This window comes from Haemaphysalis longicornis, unplaced genomic scaffold, assembly GCF_048455015.1.
Source record: "Haemaphysalis longicornis isolate Haplotype H1 unplaced genomic scaffold, Haemaphysalis longicornis Haplotype H1 scaffold_2, whole genome shotgun sequence".
NCBI classification, from domain to species: Eukaryota; Metazoa; Arthropoda; class Arachnida; order Ixodida; family Ixodidae; genus Haemaphysalis; species Haemaphysalis longicornis.
The window spans coordinates 138,668,586-138,683,293 of record NW_027526295.1 but is presented as its reverse complement, the minus strand read 5'-3'; the positions used below and the strand labels follow the sequence as shown (position 1 = coordinate 138,683,293).

The following is a 14,708-nucleotide window of genomic DNA, read 5'->3' as shown; positions in this document are numbered from 1 at the left end:
GCCAAAATCTCGCGCACACGGGAGTTTTTGCTTTTAGCCTCCATCAGAAAAGCGGCCCGGAATTGAACCGCGACCTCGTGCTCAGCAGCGCAATGCCTTAGCCACTGAGCCGCCACGGCGGGTCTACAGTGAAAGAAGCTATACACTATAAAGCTTACCGCAGGTATACTTGCATGCAGCTGTAATAGAATTCGACTATCTGATATATTCCTTAAAAGTGTACTAGAATAATTTAAGTGGGACAGGTGCCGGCTCCGTGCCGGCTCCGCGCCTGCTCCGTCGTGAAGCGCAGTTTGTGGAAAGTTGGCGTGGCGGCGCTTCGGTCGCAGTGGATTGGGCTGTGCCAGAGAGAACGCCATCCTGCGTCTTGAAATAATTTCAAAGGTAGGAACAAAAATCGTTTAGGCAGTTACGGGCCCATCCCTAAGTTGCCGCTGCAAAATTGCACAACGTATGAGTTACAAAGGCTGGATCCCTCTTTTCAAACAAAAAAAATATTCGTACCAATTTGCATGTCATCCAGGCGGATTATTTGAGACGGAGCTGATCTGTATCAAACAAAGCTTACGAAAATAAAGAAGAAATATTTTTTTACAATTGACAGTTTTGTGACACTTGGGCGAAATGTTCGATTTAAAAGATAATATTTGATTAAAAATGCGAGCTCTGTGGTGTCCGTATAATATCTTATAAAATGTTACCGTTCAAAATGAGAATGGTATCCGGTCCAACTTAAGAAAGCCACTCTAAGTCAAGTGACATGAGGTATGGCGTTCCACAGGGCTCACACTTCTGAGTACTGTTGTTCATTTTGTACACAGCCGCGGGCGCTCTGCTCTTTGAACGTGTTGTGAAAGCGGTACTCCTTTTCTAAGTCTGAAAACACTGACTGCTCTGCAATGATAGTACAATGACAAGCGTTCCAGCTAAGCAACATTTTTGTGCTATATGTGCAGCTTTTCGTGAAATTGCGTTTTTTTGGTGATCAACAGCTCGAAATTTCTTGGGTGCCGTTAAAATGAGTCTTACATAGTCAATTTAGCGTAAAACGTTGGGACGCAGGTTTCGGAGGGACGGGAGCCATTAGACTGAGTTCTACTAAGCAGCATGTTTTAACGAATAATTACAGGAAAACGTGTAGATTTTTATGAAGTTTTCTTAGTATGATCGTCCTTTTAGTAGAAACGTTTCGCACGAAGCATCTTTTCCTTTAAAAAAATGTTTCTAGTGTGTTCCTGAGCGAGCCACATAATGCTTTAAAACGCTCGGTGTAGTCACTTCTTGTGTGATTTATTGTATTCCGTCAACAATATAAAATTAGTTAGTAAAATAAAGTGCTAAATGACATGTGGTATCTGGGGTTGTGTATTTGTACCCCTGTGGTCAGGACGTAAATATCTTGTGTACGTTCAATACTACGTCTTGCGCACTGCTGTCAAATTTACGCAGGGTGAATGCCTACTCACCCGATATTCTTATCTCTTCTTGACATTCCGGGTGGGTATCATGCGCTCCGGTATTTATGCCCGAAACGAAGATGATTATGTTTGTCTCGACAGGCTTGGATGATAGCTCGCTAATGCGAGTCCATCCTCAGTTGGTCTTATCTGGGAAAAACTGGTTGAGAGTCCAATTTGAGGCCGCCAGTGGGGAACTTAAACCTAATCCAGATGGAACCAGATGGGACCAACTGGGGTCACTTAGTTCATGTTCGCGTATTCTATTGTCCTGCCGGGTGGGTCTAATGGGTTTCTGTATATATACCCGACACGAATGCGATTTTCGTTGCGTTTAAAGGGTTGGATAGTAGGGCGCCAATGTGAACCTGTGTGTGAACTCCCAGCGGCCTGTTCGGACTTCGAACATAAACAGTTGGGACAAACTGGGCCCAACTTCACATTTTCTGTCGGAATTAAGAATAGCGGATCCAACCACGCTTTCCGTATTCGCAGGACAAGGACGATGAGGGTTCTTCGAGCGCCGAGGACGGGGCCAGCGCGGATTCCGCCCTGGCCGGAGGAGGTGGAGCGGCGCTCAAGGCCCACCACCAGCGAAAGCGTTGCTGCGACGACGACTTCTCGGCGCTGTCGACGCGCCTCCGCTGCCTGCTCGCCACGGGTATCGTGCTGCTGGTGCTCACCGCTGTATTCGTGCCGTTGTACCACTTCGTGTTCAGGGAGCACCTGGGACAGCTGTGGCAGACCTTGTTCAGGTCTGCCTCGCCTTCCTCTGGAGGAGAAGGAGGAACAGGAGGACCGGGGTATACGGCGCCAGGGTTCACAGGAAGCGGCACGGACGTCTTTACCCTGGACGAGACGCTGGATCCTTCCGAGGCATCCGCGTGGAAACCACGCTGCCCTGATGTGAGACGAAAGAATTGCAAGCGCTTCTTGTTGTGCTGTTTGTCACGCGTACACGTGGCGCCACGCGGTCGTATATGCGAGAGAAGATGCAGTTGTCCTGAAACCCTTGAATTCAAATGTCAGGTGTGTCGATGGCGTCTAGTAGGGCGGAAGTGTAGGTACTGAACCTACTTAGTTGTTCTCCTATTTTCTTATCTCTTAATGGCAGCTCACCTTTGAATAATCTTGGTCGGAAAGACAAGACCTAAAATATAAAGTAGCTACAATTTCCTCCTCAGATTAGCAACATATCCGACAGTTGTGGCGCGGATAGAACAAAGGTGCGATGACGTGGGAAAGAATTCCTCTGTTTTTGATTTCTGTAGGTGGAGCGTCAGAGCTTGGCGACGGTGGACCTTTAGCCTTTTCTGCACAGTCCTGTTCTTCTGTCCCTTTTCATAAGCACCTGGTTTGGGCTTGGTTGGCTCTGAGGACGTCATTGTGCACTTTCAGGAAGACTTGTTGGCGAGGAAGAGGATGGGAGAAGCATAGCGTACGACAGTGCTTCAACCGCGGTGTACGCTTTGTCATGCCAGGGAGCTGAAAATAAGGACGTTAAATGTACAATAAATAAGTAAATTGTTTGTTGATATATAATAAACTCTGAATTGTTACTACTTGCCAAGGGGGCGGCATTAGGTTGCCATTAAGTTAAATATCATTACAGAATTACTTTTTTGAAGTGTATATTACCTACGTAAATATTTCGTTTGCTATTTAGAGATTCGCTGGCACGAAGTCTGCTCAGAGAGTCCTGCATGCGTGTGGTGACGTAATTGACAAGCTACGTCAATGCAGGCTCCGGTGCTCGAGTGGAATCGGTTCGACTGCTACCCGGAGGACGCGGACGTGGATGAGCACATGTGTCAGGACCGGGGGTGCTGCTGGGCCATCACCAATGTCCGCACCGCAGCGAACGACAAGGATGGTCCGGCCGCCAGGGAGCACTACAGGTCCGCGTACGCCAAAGGTGGATCATTGTCAGAACGCGCGAGGTCGATTGCTTGCTCCATATCCGACAACGCTGAGTGTGCTGCCTCAATGTGTGCCACACGAATGACATGGCAGGCAAAGAATCCACGAAACTAAACAAGACGCTAGAGATAATTGCCAAAATGTCTTCGAGATCCGCAAACAAGAAGTCCGAGGGTACCTAGGCTATGCGTGTGCGTTGTGAATGCGAAAGCAGGAAATGTACAGTTGAAATGCTGAGACGCCTTGCTTCCTCCTCACGTGGTTTAATGACCATGTTAACTTTCCGCTTGGGAAAGTTTGCTTTGCGATATACTTTATCGGTTTTGAATGGCTTCGGTCTGTCTTGTACGCGTTGCACCGCTGCTCTTTCCTGCATGCCATCCCTTAATATGGGATAATTGATGGTAGTGGTGACTTATGCTGCATGTCTACTCGCTCGCTCGGCTACATTTTCAGTCTATCCATGGGCAGTGCACTGGCATGAACGACCACCTCTCCCTACTGCCAAGTTTAAGCTCGCACCATGAACCGCCTCGTGGTGTGAAACGCTTCTGAAGGAGCAGTTTCTGTTACGGATGCCGAGGCCGCACGCCGGATTCTTACAGAGAAGCTGTGTATCGCTAGTATTGACGGACCCAGGTCAGTTAGTCATCCGGAAAGACTGTCCGCTGTCAAAGACATTTTAACCCTCCAATATATCAATTGTAGCGGTACTCGTCTTCTCGGTGTTGGCTAGTGCCAAAGTAAACGGTAGACCCATGAAAACCATTAATCCAAACGATATTCAGCACGACACTCACAGCCCGTACTATTCCTACTGACACCGGTTGTCCTTTAGTAAGGTGATAGTGTTGAAGGTGATGTGCATACAGGCGGCTCGGTCTCAGCTGTTTCAGAGCATCTATCAAAGCATACTGCTTAACCGGTACAAATGACACGCGCTGGCAAGAGGCAGGACGCCGCAGTGTAATCGCCATGGTGTGTTTCTGGGGAAAAAACGATTATTCGGTGTTATTAGAAAGCGCATAGCTCGTATACTTCGAGTACCTCAGAAAGCTCTGGAAAGATAGTACAATCCTGCTGTAACCTTGCGCCGAGACTTGCAAAAAATTCGGGTTATGCTTAAATGCTGTCTTACTGTTTCTCTGCCTGAAATTGATTTCAAAAGTGCGTGTGCATCAGCTGAAGCTCAATTTCGCGGTCTTCTCCGTTGGAGGTAAAAACGCGTTATCTTTGATAATGCAATGCCTGATTCTCTAGTAGCTCAGAGTTATGGTATTGTCAGGAATCATGGAAGGAAACCTTAAATCCAGCTAATACTTTGCAGGAGGTGGGAGCTTCTGTTAAAGCGTAATGCACATGCATTAGTAAACACTGAAGTAGGAAAATTAAAAACACTTGCAGCGTTAACAGCAGCCTTCTTAGTCATACGACTGAACTCTTTATCTTTAATATCTCCAGCAAGTTGTTTTGCCCGCAGATTTAGGGTCCCTAACATTGACTACTTGCTACGGTATATTTTGCAACGTATCCTGCTCATGTGTTCTGGTTGAGACAACCTTCTTTGGTTGAGTGTGCCAGCTGTCTTAACAGCGCCTTTGACCGGTTTCAGGGACCCCGTACCCAAGTGCATTCTGCCTCTCAACTCCGGCTACAGAATAGCTGGACCAGAGGAGCCCCTGTTCGGTGGTTACGAGCTTCCCTTGCAGAGGATTCCTGCACCGTCCCGATACGGCGATGACATCGCTCACCTCAAGTTTCGCGTCCACATGCAGACGCCGTACCGTCTCAGGATTAAGGTATGGGTATCATCTTTGAAGGCCCAATAATGGATTAGAGTCCTTTATTAATCAAGGGAAGGTCATGCGGCCAAAATATGGGCAGGGGGAAGAAGGGGAAGGGAGGAGTAGCCTAGTAGAGGAAATTGTGGGTTCATAAAGTACATGCAGGAGTTTCCTTTAGACAGCGGAGGGCAAGCGAAGATGAAGATCATATCTCTTAAAGGAACTCAAAGGAACTTAAAAACTCATATCTCTTAAAGAAACCACTCCCTACGCCCAACAACCCAAGTGTTGGGAGAAAATTTAGGTCTTCAAATGAAGGGTCCTCTTGAGACGCATCACAAAAAATTCCGACTACCCTGTTTCTCATGAAGTTAATTTTTGGTCCTTCGTATGCATGACTTGCGCACTGGTGGCGGTAATATAAAAATTTAAGTAGACGGGAATATGAATGGACATATCATGTTTGCTAAAAGTTCAAATTATTTTCTGTGTTCTACCCCGCTTCCTTATTACAAAGTTTTTGTGAGACTGGCTTGTATAAACTGCGATTAGTATGCACTGTATCATAGTTAGCACTAAAGGGTTGTATTTTTGCTACGAGCCCACCGACTTTAGCGAATGATTCTATTCTGCTGGTGATGAAAGCGGAGAGTAGACACTTTGTCTGGGAACGTAACTCGCATCTCGACCTCTGTGGTAACAACTTCGCCTGCTTACTTGATGAAAGGGTAATTCTGTTCTACGTGGGGTGCAAGAATGTGGGCTACTGTGCATCCATTAACACTGTGTTCGTAACACCATAACATTTTGCATGATTACCGATTTTCTCACTTAATAATGTGATGAGGTTGTGAATCTGTTGCGCGTTAGGGTTATAATGCTGCCTATTGCGCTCCAGTAGACACCATTGTGTGTGCGCGCGTGTGCGTGTGTGAGTGCGTATGTGTGTGTGTGTGCGGGTGCATGCACACCGGTAAAAAATTCCGGAACACCTTTTTCCTACGAACACTCGTTCGGCCGGGAAAACTTTGAAGGTTCTCAGGATGAGACAAGATATTCGCCCCTTTATTTGCGCATAAGTGTGTGAAGAGTTTAGGGGAACCTTTCTGCTGTTAGCAGCTGACAAGAATTTATAGCTCCGTGACAGCGGCTACTATCACTCCAGGTGCCGTTGCCGAACTTTTAAGTCTTTTAAACAAGGGTTATGTTTCACTCTTTCAACTTCAAGACAATTCCTATGCGGCATTACAACTTTTATTTTGTATGAAGAAGCGTACGCAACTGTACGCAACTGCGTGAATACTACGCGTGAGGGCAGGCCAGAGCCCAAGAACGCCATACCTTCGACCTTCGACCAATAATTCTACAGGAATTATTTATGTAATGACGTCACACGTTGGTTCAAAAAACCGTAGGCCGGCACATATTGCTGGCGCACTTTTGGAGTACCCATGCCTATACGGCACGCTTGCAAGGATGGGCTGCTAGTACACGTTTTAGGGGAGCAGCGGTTCCGTACGGACGGTAGGTTATTCAATCCGTGTGTGGGAATGTCGGGAAGGGGCCAGATTTTTTGTGATTTCGTCTCCGCGCTGGCTTTGTGGCGTCCTTCTGCAAAAACACGGCGTCGATGTTGGTTGTTTTAAGCCTCAATGAAATCGGACAGCAAAATTGTGGAGGGAGTGGAGGAAAAGAGGGTGGGGGGAGGGAGGAGGGACGAATACAATTAAGTTCCTCAACAAAAATGGGCTGTACACAAACGGAATGGCACTGATAGCGCAGAGTAATTATTGTCTATCAATTTCCTTCATAAATTTTCTCCACTTTTTACAACTTCTGGAAAATATGATACGATTCTGTAACTTAAGAGGGCGTCCTGTTTATAGACTGGGTGATCACGAAATACTCGAGCCAAATATCCTAAGTTTTTACACATAATCTACAAACTGTTGCCAAATTCTTTTTCTTCTTTTTAATGTTCTTCGAGAACAGATATTCTTTGTGTGCTTGCGTGACTTCATGCAAAGAGTATTGCCACTATTGTCTGACTTTGTTAATACTGCTGCAATAAATACATTACATAGCCACTTTAAAGAAAATAACAAGACAGAGCAAAGTAAAATATCTGCTGCGGCGAACAAATCTCAAAGCACCGTTCAATGCAGGCAATATACCTAAAGCTTTCGCAGTGCACCCAGGCAGAAAAAAAAAGCGAGAAAGCGTTCATCAATCTCTCCGCAGGAGCCCTGTAAGACCAGAGTGCTAATCACACCACCCCAGCCTTTTCTTGCCTAACCGAGTGGGGTCCTTCCCGCAGATCTACGATCCGTCAGAAGAGCGCTACGAGGTCCCCGATCCCGTGATTCCAGTGGAGATGGACCTTGGCTCCCCGCTTGTCCACGAAGGGGATATACAAATGTACGCCACCAGTTACGGCTTGGGAAGCGATCCCTTCAGCTTCCAAGTTCGCCGGACAAAGACTGGCACAGTACTGTGAGTAGACGACACGTCTTTTCTCGATTTTTTTTTTCGTATTTTATGCGAGATGCCTAGCGTGAATGCCACGGTAAATTCTTGATGGGACCATTACACTGGGATAAAATCATTGGAATCGACTCACTCACTCACTCACTCACTCACTCACTCACTCACTCACTCACTCACTCACTCACTCACTCACTCACTCACTCACTCACTCACTCACTCACACTTTTTTTCGCTTTCTCGCAGCTTCGACACCGGCGTGGGGGCGCTCCTTTTTTCCAATCAGTTTCTTCAGCTGTCGGCTCGCCTCCCCGGTGGTCGTGTATACGGACTCGGTGAGCACGTGCGCGACAGATTCCAGCATGACATGGACTGGAGGACCTGGTCCATTTTCAACAGGGACACCTTCCCAGAGGTTAGCAATCCCTGCACCAAATTTTAAGCCTTATCCCCGAGAGATCCTCCTACAACTGCAACAGACAAAGTTGGATTAGGTGATGATAACTCATCCAGTATCTAATAAGCGTTTGTAAACAGAGGATTATCGATGGGTCTAATGTTTGGCTCATTCTGATTCTTGGTGGGCGATTTATTGCAACAGGCACTGTACTTTTCTGTGTTCTTCAACGTGATCGCCACATTCGTTTTCGGGTACCATCATAATACGGCAGGTTATGAGATATATATTCAAAATGCCGCCCAGATTCCAAGCACATGTGGTGAGAGTTGGCATACTATGAAATGCGTTTTACAAGAACGGGATCTTTGGTCAGTCAAGACACTTTCCTCCACCTCTGATGCTCTTTACAGGGACACAGTACATGGCTTTATGAAGGCGAGATTTCTTGCTTACGAAGGGCTTTCATTTTTTTTAATTTAGCGAAGTGATTTTGTTGAAATGTATACAAATTTTATATTGCAAATCGTTGGACGCTGCTAGCCATACAATTGCGGTGGATGGCTTTACCTCTGTAAAGCTTAAGTGATTAAAAAAATCCTGTAAACTTGATGTTGAATATGGGAAAAAGTCTTTGGAAAACCCACGAACCGGGTGAATGTTGCCCGTAAGGTGGCACCCATGGCGCATCTCGATATCGGTTTTGGCGACATGCGTACTCAAGTAAGTTGATGAATAGTTGACGCAGAAATTGCTTCCATCATTTTTTCCTTGAACAAAATAATTTTGAACTGCCCTCCGTCCCTTTATCATATCAAAAAAAGGAAAAGTTGTAAATAAATCAGTGCGGATATCTAAAATGCTTATTCAGGAGATATGCGCATTTTGTTCTCCACGATTGAGATAATTCGGTTGCATAACGTGCTAAGTCTGACAGCATGCCTTTCCACACGCCAAAATCTTCGCTCCAATTTCTTCCTGCTTTAATCTCCGATATGACGCTTGCTGAAGATAATCTTTGAACCAAAGGCAGGGGTTGGTGAACAACCTTGTAGGAGGTACTTTCCAGAAGTTTGATAGATTCATCACGTTTATATTAAATTGTTAAGCATACTCAACAATAATTTTAATCTTAGCTAAATATTTATTCCTGCATCACAATTTCAGGATCACTCCAACCTCTATGGTTCCCATCCCATGTACATGTGCATCGAGAAGGACAACAACGCTCATGCTGTGCTCCTGCTCAACAGCAATGCCATGGGTATGTATATGCACACAAAATAACTTTTTTTGCGTCTGGCTTCTCATTATGCTTACGTGAAAACTCAGCGCGTGGCAAACGTCACAGAAAAGCAATAACCTATAACTAAAAAATATCAAAAGCCGTCTTTGCAGCTATCCAGATCAGCTTATTGGCCAGGGTTGTAAGCTTTTTCTGTGGGCAATTTATATTACAATCGAAGAGCAATAACCCTGCTAACTTCAGATTTGGGGTTCCGCAGGAAAGTTCCCATGCAGAAAAAGCAAACACTCTCGCTCTGAGGCATTCCAGCGGTACAGTTTCACAGAATGCTCTCAATTGACCAATCTATGCGGCCAACAAAGCGAATCAGGTAAATGAAAGCAACATGTAATGCATTTCAGAAAAAAATGCAACTTGCACGGTGGCCCTGCGCAATGTAGACCGCCATTATCGGGTTATGCGATGCCGCAGCGCGGACCAAAGTTTCAAACCGAATCGTATACTCGACACCTTCGTTCACCAAAACTTCATTGCTGACGCACATTAGTCAGCGGAGGGCACTGTAGTGAACCTGAACTACAGGATTTTCTGAGAGTTTATGAACACTCCTTGAAAGTACAGAGCTTAAAAATTGGTGACAAGCACCTAACGTGACTTAAAAATGCTTCCAGGGTTACAAAAAGATAGAATAAAATACACTGCTTGAGTTTCCAAATCGCCGGGTTTCCTAAGCAACATTGTCTTTCATTTCGCAGAGGTCCAGCTTCAACCAACACCAGCTGTGACGTTCAGAACAACTGGTGGTGTTTTCGACTTCTACTTTTTTCTGGGCCCGACTCCAGAGGATGTGGTCAGGCAGTACACAGAGGTGAGCTCCCTACTAGGTGCTTCATACACGTAATCAACCCCGCGTGGAAAGTTAGTACTGAGTTTGAATTAGAGCAGAGCCGTGGCCCAGAACGGCTGCAGCCGCGATCAGTATGTTGATAGGCTTTAGGGGTATGTCTGGTGCTGGTATATCTGCCTGCTGGTATATCTCGATTGTCGCGCTATAGAAAAAACCCCGCCCTTTGCATAGCTCTGGCCTGACACTCGAGATATACCTGTGTCGCAGCCAAGCTGCAGTAGCGTAATCAAGTAACCACTGTTTCTTCTTTTTCATCACCTACATTGCTCTATTTCTGGCCGCGTTCAGCTGTCGACCTTTTCCAGGAGAATTGCGGGACCTTACCTGCACTCTTACTCTCCCCTCCCCCGCCACAAGCATAGCGAAAGAGGGTGGCGGTAAGGCTGTAAACTGGAAAATGATTGCCCCCCCCCCCCCTACGTCCTACGCTTTACCACGTTATTACTTTACTTCATAAGGTTTGAGTCGCGCCACAAGTATTTTTCATTTGACAAAAATGTGGCGCTTCAGCCTAAGCTGTCTATGACTTCCCTTGTATTTCCCGTCGTAGCGCGCTGGCTGATCCATCTATCAAATTTGCATAAACGAGATCCCTACATTCCTCTCTGTGTTGCAATATGAAACTCCACATCCGTTAAATAAGTTTAGGTTTAGGCTTGCTGGTTATCAGAATGTGATTGGGAATTTGCAATTGGGGTCATTTTCAGAACGCCAGCATTGCTTTCTTTGAAATGTACAAAATTATGGTTCTGTGTCTCTAACACGCGTGGCAGTATCCCCAAACCGCTTTCAGGAGTTGTGACGCAGCAGCTCTCACTTTGCCGTGTCATAGTTACTGATCACACGGAAGAATTGCAATATTGATTCGGCCTCACGTGGTGAACTTATTAATTTGAGACTGTTATTGTTATTTCTCTGGCTCATGTGGTGAATCTGAATGCTCAAAAGTACAGGTATGCATTCTCTCTCTCTCTCTCTCTCTCTGTTCCTTTATTGTTTACGTTGCATCAACTTGGCTTCATTTTACATATTCTAAGTCATCTTTCTCTCCTGTCTCGTGCTTGTTTTTTGTAACGGCTTTTCATTGGACTAACACCTTTTGGGGATATGAGTGTCCCCATAATGTTCCGGTGCGACAAGTGCGACCCCATGTACGATTCAGTTGCTCACGAACGCAGGCGGTGGGACGACCGCTGATGCCTCCGTACTGGTCCCTAGGCTTCCACCTTGGCCGCTGGGGCTATCGGACCACCGAGTACGTCCAGGGCACGCAGAAGAAGATGCGGGACATGAACATGCCACAGGTAAGGCAATGCAAGATGGCGAATTTGTACATGTGCACGGAGAAAAGGTTAAGAGCGAAGGAGCCCTGAGGAGCCAATGTATACATTCGCCCAAGAAACTCTACTACCGCATGGAGCGCCTCAACTAATCTGAGATTCTGAAGGGGAACTGCACAAATGCTGGCCATCACTAGAAGGTAATGGGGTTAGCAGGGGAAGATGGTGAGGCACACACGCCGGACGCAGCCTGCGAGATGCCTGCCCCGCGATGCCTGCCCCGGTTCCCAATGAATCAATTCGAACAAGGCTGGCGCGGCGTGCTGCTTTGGTAAAGTTGGTGCTTAGCGAGGTGATACTATACATTGCGCCGGAGCCAGCCTCTAAAGCCAGCACTGCCAGGCACCACGGAAGGAACCTCTTGCGAGAGGGGTGGAAAATTAGAGCAGCAAGGGGTAATTGGGAGAGCGCGAAGAAAATGATATATGAGAGGTAGGGAGGGAGAAGGACGAGGAGCATTACACGGCAGCGGCAGCAGAAATGATATTATCTTTTAATGTTACTCGCTGCGAAGCCGACAAATTTAAGGGGAATCCCTTAAATCTCTTTTTAAAGCACGCGCATTGTGCGGTACAGAAAATAGGTGCATGGTCTCATTTAAGTAGAAATAGGCCGAGCAGAAAACAGGAGGAGAAACTACTTTTATTGAGTGTTCTACACGGCACAAACGGCCCAGGCGAGTGGTTCTGTCTTCAGTGGAGCCCATATGCAGTGCGCGCCGCCTGTACTCTGTCCACCAGGTGAAGATGGGTAGGCAGAGAGGGGCTGCACATTGAGCAATTGAGGCTTGTGAAATAAATGTAAACCAAATTGCCTCGGCCAACAGTTGTAAAATAAATGAATTGGCCAAAAGGCAAGTAGAATTTGGGCCACCCAAGAGTGGAGATAAATAAAGGGAGGAAAGCTACTCAAGCGACACCACGTCCAGTGTAGCGGGCCCACAGAGGCTCTCCTGATCTTCCGTGGAAAGTAGCGGTAAGGGTTGAGTTGTGCGGAACAGGGGGGGGGGGGAGGGGGGAGAGAAGGGAGGGGTTATGGGACAGCATGTTCCCCCATTGCTCTTTTTGGATAGTCGACGGGAAGAGGGGATGGTGCTCAGGGCTAAAGTAGCAGATAGCGGTTATGTGGCGATACCTACTTCACCTACTTCTGAACAAAATTTACAATCAGTACCGCCAGGATTCGGGTGCACAAAGTGAAGACATGTCGGTCTGTGGGAAGGAGTCGGATTGTATACCGGGTGTGGGAGCCCGGGATCGCGGGCCAGGAAAAGGAAACAATAGTGCCGGAGGAGTATTGGAGGAGGGCTCTGAGAAATGGCGAAGCCATGTGGGGCGGGAAAGGAAAACTGCCGCGTCAAAAGCGGACAGTCGCCGCCGCTTGTGGAATACGGGTCGCATTATTAATACGGGCCGCCTGGGAGGTGAAGGAACCGATGCAGGCTAACAGGGGGCTGCTGGCGATGCTTGGTGAGCGGAAAGAGCCTCGCAGGGTGCTGTCCAGAAGGAAAAAGGGAGGGGTGTGGGTTCAAGGGGTGACGGGAGCAGCGGCAAAGTTCAACAGAAAGTTCAACAGCAGACAGGCAGAAGGTACAACTAGGCTTCCGCCTTCTCATTCTTAGATAGTTCCAAGCATCCCCCGTAAATTTTTTATTCCTTTTTACGCAGCGGTCGAATATAAATGCTGCAGCTCACAACGGCGTATAACTACGAAATAATGTTGCACGTACTGATACGCATTAGAGATACAATCATTCACTAACGACGGGTTGTGGAAGCGGTGAAAGAAATCCGAAATTTACACCCATCCCTGCCCCTCAGACGCCGCTTGAGAGTTCATTAATATGAGCAGCAGCAGTGGCATCTTGAAACTGCTTCTTACACGCAGTTATCGGTTGGTTTTTCTTCCTTCCGAAACCGTGGCTCCAGGACGTGGTTATCGTGGACAGGGATATCCAGCTCAAGCACCGGCTGTTCACTCTGGACCAGAACAACTTCGCCAAGCTGCCCAACCTGGTGCGGGAGCTGCGGGGACGGGGGCAGAGGTTCATGCTTGTCATGGAGCCCGGCGTGGCCGCGCCACGCGGAGACCCCGCCCCGTACGAACCCCTCGAGAGCGGCGAGCGACTCGGGGTATTCGTCAACGACACCTGGGGGATGCAACCAATACAAGGCCTGGTAAGCGACGGTTCTCCGCCAGTTGCACGTGCATGCACCCACGCGTGCGCGGACGCACGCACACATCTGCCAGGGTAGACATGTGAGTTTGGCCATCGGCACACCTGTCTGAAATACAATCGATGGTCATTAGAGCTAACATTTTGACCTTGTACAGAAAGCATACTGCACTAACACAAGTCTCCGAATGCCTCAAGTCCAGGGCAATGCCTAAAAGCGACGAGTTGAAAGCAAACACTATTCTTTGTTTTCATATATGAAAGGAGAACTCATCATTATTGACAACATGTTAAATAAAAAAGTATAATTATGAAGTGCACCTTATTACAAGACCAGAAGGAACACACCTATATAATTGTTAAAATCGTTTTTAAGGCATAAAACTTAAAGGAACGCAAACTTCCGGGCTGGTTAATTAAACAAGAGCTTGTTAAAATCTAAAGTGATTGCTATCTAAAATGTTGCCACCTAAAATGAACAGAGCATTTGCCCCTATCCGGATTGTCTCTACTAAAACCCCGACGCTATTAGGCCGAGAGTAAAACGGTGAGGCCACGTTTCCTAAAAACTTTCAGATACTCACATTCGTATTTTTAAAGATAAAGTTTTGTTTTCAAAGAATATTCTAACAATTTCATATTCGCAGAAACTTTGGATTTCCTCACTCTCTGCTAGAGAAATGTCTGCGCAATGGCTTTAAGAAAGACATTGAAGCATGCCCGTGAACTCTCGCACAAAATTTATAGGACGTTGGAATATCTTTGGTTTGGTCGATACTATTCAATATTAGATACAGCACAGTGTGCACGCATATCTTACTAAAATAAATGTTGACCCTGTCAAATGTACTGAGATGATGGGTACAACCATTTGCTGACTACATAAGAATTTGCCGCTACTTTCTCCTTCATTTTAGTTTTATTCGGCATATTAACTTAACCTTTATTGCTTTTTCTGTGCATCAAAATTATCATCAGCTCTCGGTGTCTCAATGCC

General features: G+C 46.6%; 1 protein-coding gene across 1 annotated transcript in view; it reads left to right on the top strand.

Moving 5' to 3' along the window:
- Positions 1-14,708, top strand: part of LOC144169267 (lysosomal alpha-glucosidase-like) — a 67,612-nt gene that overhangs the window by 30,015 nt on the left and 22,889 nt on the right. Inside the window, exons 2-10 of the mRNA XM_077698333.1 lie at positions 1,953-2,363; positions 3,201-3,355; positions 4,990-5,176; positions 7,479-7,654; positions 7,892-8,060; positions 9,210-9,306; positions 10,044-10,156; positions 11,374-11,499; positions 13,464-13,712. Coding sequence (XP_077554459.1) covers positions 1,953-2,363; positions 3,201-3,355; positions 4,990-5,176; positions 7,479-7,654; positions 7,892-8,060; positions 9,210-9,306; positions 10,044-10,156; positions 11,374-11,499; positions 13,464-13,712 — 1,683 coding nt within the window. The remainder of the gene's footprint in view (positions 1-1,952; positions 2,364-3,200; positions 3,356-4,989; positions 5,177-7,478; positions 7,655-7,891; positions 8,061-9,209; positions 9,307-10,043; positions 10,157-11,373; positions 11,500-13,463; positions 13,713-14,708) is intronic.